Raw genomic sequence first — 6,035 nt, 5'->3', positions numbered from 1 at the left:
GGAACCCGTGCTTTGCAACCATAGCCCATTTTTTTCTCTTGGATCATTTGCTTGGGTCTTTCTGAGCTGTAGGAACCCAGGGACTCGTCAGGTTTATAGCAAAACTGGAGCTTGAGCCAGTGGTGGTTCGTTCCTATAATAACAGCAGTCCAGGAGGTTGGGGCTGTCCTGGGCTAGAGAGTGAGATCTTGTCTCAAAAAATAAATCCCAACAAATATGTTGGAATCTGAGAGTTTAGGAGTAGGGGCAGAAGTCCCAATTCTCAAAAATTGGTCATCTTTAGTTTTTGCTGTTTAAGAACACCAAGTGCCTGAAAACTATTGTGGGTTTTGTAACCCTTGGAAGCAAATATATATTCATAGCAGAAGCCCCGGTGTTCTTTGAAAGCCAGCACAGACACTGTTTACCTCATGAAGACTCCCACGCATGTGCTGTGCTGATGTTACAGGGCCCTCCCCCACAGGTGAGTGTCTCGATGTACTGGGTTTGCTGTGGGCGTTTATTTCATTCGTTCTTTTCACACAGCAGTGCGACCTGCATGGTGATCCAGTGCCTGGGAGGCTTCTTCGTTGGTAAACGCACGGATGTTAATAAGTTTGTTGGTGAGCCAGTAGTGTTTCTTGACCTCTCAGGTGTTTGGAAAACTGGACATTCAAAAGTGTGGAGTTCTGAGTCTGTGTAGTCAGAAGCTTGGGATGCTTCAATCTAAAAAGAAAAGAGTCCTGGTCACATCACAGTTAAGAGAACGGACAGATCACATTTCTGAGAGTAGGTATTTATTAGGAATTACATATGGTTTTTGTACTGAATTGATGGTAGTGCAGTTGCATGTTGAGATGGCATCTAGAGAAGTTAAAACAGAGATAACATGATAGCTTTCGTTAGGATATCCCTGAGGTGACACTGGACATCAGTTTAGCATGTTGTAGACCTTTTACGGTATTGTGCTGTTCTGTCAAAAGTGCATTCTTAATTTAAAGGGACTCTCGTAGACTGAGCATGACTTGAGCATGGCTCTGGCAGGCCTTGGCCTTCCCCTGTTCCCTCTCCCTTGCTAAAGCCCACGAGCCGCCAAGGTCTACTTGCTTATTTAGCCACTCCATCTCCTGAGGCTGACTGCCAAGGCTCAGCTATCAAAGTATTGAAGTCCAGCAATCAAAAGCCCCCCCTTCATGTGTCCTAACATTCCCTAACCCCCTTGTACCTTTATAAACTGCCATTTTCCTATGTCATGTCTGTCTCCTCTCTATCCAGAGGCAGTCCTTTATCCCTCTGGGACAAAAACCCCTGTCCCCTTTCCCCCTCTCCCTCATCCTCTAGCTCCTGTCTTTGTCTTTTATTCCCTGCCCTCTGTTCCTTTGGGGCAAATAAATCTCCTTTGTGCTGAGAACTTGGCCTATGCCGATAACCAGTTTTTTCACAGGAGTTCAGAAATTTGGGGATTCTTTATCAAGTTAGGGGATTACCTTTGTTGGCAAAAAGCGGATGTCAGGAAATTCACAGCGTAAGTCAGCGGGTAGTGAGTCTTCTAGCACTTCCTGTTCAGGATCCCACCGTGCCCCCTCAATGAATAAACCAAAAATACACACTCCATTGGGAGAGTGGTCTTGGGCCTGATGAGAGAGAAGGGTCAGGCTGCTTCTTTCAGATGCCATGAGCCTCAACCTCCCCCCTCCCCGCCCTAGCTCCGTGAAGTACATACCAGCCTCGTGTTGCCCTGAATGCTGAGGTGAAACCAGACTCCAAATTTCTAAGGTTTCTTAGAGGGGAAAAAGCAACTATGAAAGGAGTCGGTAAGTTGTGCCCAAACCTACCTGTCTTTCTCGTGGGGCTCTTAGTAGCAAGGGACTGGAGAAAAGGTTGGAAACAATTCTATAGCATATTAATACAGAAAAAATAAGTCTTTAGCTTGAAGTATAAATTAGAAAAGAAAATTGCCAGCAGCTCTGATGGCACGTGTGTCGTGCTGCTGTTGGCCTGGGCGGAGGGCAGGAAAGATGAGCAGGCGCTGCTCAGAAAGCCTGTCTGCTTCTCTGGCCAGTGTGCTGAGTCCAGAGACAAGAGGAGCACTGCTGATTTGGGCCAGCTCATTGGCATGGAACTGCTGTGTAGACAGGTCACAGTGTGCTCAGGGACCTCTTTTAGACTGTTTCTGGACTGTGACCATGTCTGGAGGTGCAAGCTAAATGCCAAGAAATAATTTGTATTTTCACTTATCCTATAAAAGTCTTCTTGGGAATTGTACAATGATTTTTATTCTTTTCCCCGTACCATTTAGGGAATGACAAGTTTCACCTGGTGAACTTGTTCTAGTGTCTTATAAATCATGGGAGATGTTAATCTGTATATTTGATAACATGATTCCAGTTATAATCCCATGATTTGGCCTTGGTATTCTTTTGAGACAGGGTCTCATGTAGCCCAGGCTTGCCTGGGATTTGCTGTATAACTGAGGATAGCCTTGAACTGCTGGTCCTCTTGCTTTCACTTCCCAAATTCTGGGATCACAGTTGTGAGCTTCCACAGCTAATGTGGCTAAGATGCGTAGGGCTTTTCTCTGAAGAACACAGTTTGTAAGGAGCTCTACAAAGAGCCATTTAAAAGTAAATGGAAGGCCGGGCGGTGGTGGCGCACGCCTTTAATCCCAGCACTTGGGAGGCAGAGGCAGGCAGATCTCTGAGTTCGAGACCAGCCTGGTCTACAAGAGCTAGTTCCAGGACAGGCTCCAAAACTACAGAGAAACCCTGTCTCGAAAAAAAAAAAAAAAAAAAACCAAAAAAAGTAAATGGAAGCTATCTTACTTCACCTAAACCGATGGTGGTTCTTGGGGTAAAGCGGAAAGAAGCAAGGACCTTCTTACATACTTTCCACTCACTTAACATCTAACATCTGTCCTTCTCAAATCTACAGTATCATCTTTTTGACTTCTAGCCTGTAGGCTGACCCTTTTCATTCCTTGTCTATCTCCTCTGTGTGTACCTCACTTTCTTTTACTTTACTATTAAATATACATTTTCCCTAGCCAGGACTCTAGGACTCCTCTTTTCAAACCTTACTAGGCGTCACCTTCTGCAGCTAACTTGTATCAAACCATCATAGTTGTTTCTGTAGCCAACCTTCCCCCTGAACATAAACTCAAGTGAAGGGAACCCATCATGAAAATTCACAAAAATTGAACAAAAAGAGTAGGAAAAAGAGGAGCATTACAAATCAGAGGATATGTACAGCACAACAATGCGTGAGTGACATTCCACCCAGCACTCCACAAACAGACTGAGTGACACTCCATTCAGCACCCCACAGACTGAATGACACTCCACCCAGCACCCCACAGACTGAGTGACACTACCCCGGCACCCCACAGACTGAGTGACACTCCACCCAGCACCCCACAAACAGACAGTGACACTCCACCCAGCACCCCACAGACTGAGTGACACTCTACCCCGGCACCCCACAAACAGAGTGACACTACCCCGGCACCCCACAAACTGAGTGACACTCCACCCCGGCACCCCACAGACTTAGTGACACTCCACCCCGGCACCCCACAGACTTAGTGACACTCCACCCGGCACCCCAGAAACAAACTGACACTCTACCCTGGCACCCCACAAACAGACTGAGTGACACTCCACCCAGCACCCCACAGACTGAGTGACACTCTACCCCGGCACCCCAGAAGCAGACAGCCTCTCGATCATGGAAAACAGTTGAAGCCCTGAAATGCCAAGGTCCCCAAAGAAACAAATGGAACTTAATTCAAAACATGCACAAGAAAATTGGAAAATTTCAAGATTTAGCCAGGACAGTCACCAAACTAGGTCATTGAAGAAATCCAGGGAGAAATTAAAGAATTCCTAGAATGAAATGTAAATGAGAACATAACCCACCAGAAACAACTCTTAGGGTACAATGAAAGCAGTGTCCTGACAGGAGAGTCTTGCAGCTCCTTGTACTTAAGTTAAAAAAACAGATTTTAAATAAATAACCTCCAAGCTCTGGAAAAGCAAGGAGCAGCCAAACCCAAGTCCACAGATGGCAACAAATGATACAAACCAGAGCAGGGTGAATGAGATGCAAAGACCAGCACACAACATTAACCAGACAACAGCTGGCTCTTTGAAAGATTCAACAAGATCCACCAAACACTAGTCAAATTAACCAAGAGAAACAGAAGGTGCAAATTAATAAAATCAACAACACATTCTGTTATTGATTTTAACAAATGGAAGCCAGATTATTAGGGAATGCTTTGAAAATTTAAAGACTCCCAACAAATCAGAAAATGTAGACAAAATGGATAAATTTCTAAGCGCCTATGATCTACAGAAATTAAAGCTAGAATATATCACTCTAAACATATCCATAGCAAATCAGGAGGGGAAAAAAAGCCTTGATTAAAAGTCTCAGTGCAAAGTAACAGTCAAGGCTGGAGAAGTGATATGCGGCTAAATCTTCCAGCTTTGAAGACCTGATTTTGATACTTGTCAGCCTCCATGGGATAGAGGGGGAGGAACATTACCAAGCTCTTTATGTGGAGCCAGCAGAAGGCTGGTCCTGAAGTGGAATAAAAACAAGAAACCGGCAGATTATTCTCTCAAATGAACATATACAAGAAAGCTTCACAAAACACATGGAAACTGATTTTAAGACCGCATTAAGATCATACATCACAGCCAAGCTGGTTCACCCCAGGTATGCAAGGTTGGTGTGACATACTGTTGGGAATATTATTTTCAGTGTGTTTATGCTGTAATTCTTTGCTTGTCAGAAACACCTGATGGTCTAATAAAAAGATGAATGGCCAGTAGCAAAGCAGGAGCAAGGGTAGGCGGGGCTAGCAGGCAGAGAGTGTAAATAGAAGGAAAAATCTGGAAGGAGAAAGAGGAACAAAAGAACAAGGAGAGGAGGACGTCAGGGCCTAGGCACCCAGCCAGTCATGGAGAAAGAGAGGGAGGGAGGAAGGAAGGGAGGAAGGGAGGAAGGAAGAAGGAAGGAAGGAAAGAAAGGTATATAGATATAGAGAAAGATTAAAGCCCAGAGGCAAAAGGTAGACAGGATAATTTAAGAAAAGCTGGCAAGAAACAAGCTAAGGCCTATCATTCATAACTAAGAATAGGCCTCTGTGTGTGATTTGGGAGCTGGGTGGCGGGCCTCTCAAAAAGCCAAAAGAATAAGATGTTACACAATAACATACAAATCAATACAAATGTAATTAATAAATGTAAAGATAAATCACACAATCATCTCAACAGAAGGCAGAAAAAGTGTTTAAAAATTCCACATACCTTCATGATAAAGGTCCTGAGCTAACTAGGGAAAGACAGAGCCTTCCTCCTTATAATAAAGGTGATCTACAAGCTTATAGCTAACAGTATGCTAGAGATGTAAAAACAGCACTTTTTCTTGGCACAAGACAAGAGTTCATCTTCACTCATATTGAATAGAGTGTTTAAGAATACAAGAAAGGACTGGAGAGATGGCTCAGTGGTTAAGAGCACTGGCTGCTCTTCCAGTTAGTTCAATTCCCAGCAACCACATAGTGGCTCATAACCATCTGTAATGAGATCTGGTGCCCTCTTGTGGCATGTGGGCATACATGGAGGCAGAATGTTGTATACATAGTAAATAAATAAATCTTAAGAAAAAAATACAAGAAAAAGGTATAAAAGAGACAAATCAAGAAGGAAGTAAAACTTCCTTAGATCTCTGTTGCTGTGTTAAAGACCGTGACCAAAAGCAACGTAGGGAAAAAAAGGATTTATTTAGCTTAAATATCTCACGTCACGGTCCACTGAAGGAAGCCAAGATAGCTCAAGTAGGGTAGGGAACCTGGAGGCAGGAACTGAAGTAGAGGCCATGGAATAATACTGTTCCCTGGCCTGCACCCCAAGGCTTGCTCAGCCCTTCTTACAAACCAGGATCATCTGCCCAGGGGTAGCACTTCCCCCAGGAGCTGGAACCTCCGCAGCATTCCTTAGTCAAAACAATGCCCTATAGACTTGCCCGCAAGCAACCCGATGGAGGCATTT

At 44.3% G+C, this 6,035-nt stretch overlaps 1 protein-coding gene across 1 annotated transcript in view; it reads right to left on the bottom strand.

The window, feature by feature from the left end:
• Nucleotides 1-504: 504 nt before the first annotated feature.
• Dnah14 (dynein axonemal heavy chain 14) overlaps nt 505-6,035 on the bottom strand; it is a 277,305-nt gene continuing 271,774 nt past the window's right edge. Inside the window, exons 87-88 of the mRNA XM_057769862.1 lie at nt 1,467-1,613; nt 505-705 (exon numbers count right to left, since the gene is read on the bottom strand). Coding sequence (XP_057625845.1) covers nt 505-705; nt 1,467-1,613 — 348 coding nt within the window. The remainder of the gene's footprint in view (nt 706-1,466; nt 1,614-6,035) is intronic.

The sequence above is a fragment of the Chionomys nivalis genome, chromosome 5 (genome assembly GCF_950005125.1).
Source record: "Chionomys nivalis chromosome 5, mChiNiv1.1, whole genome shotgun sequence".
Classification (NCBI taxonomy): Eukaryota; Metazoa; Chordata; class Mammalia; order Rodentia; family Cricetidae; genus Chionomys; species Chionomys nivalis.
The sequence above is the reverse complement of the archived record's forward strand: the minus strand, read 5'-3'. Positions and strand labels throughout refer to the sequence as shown.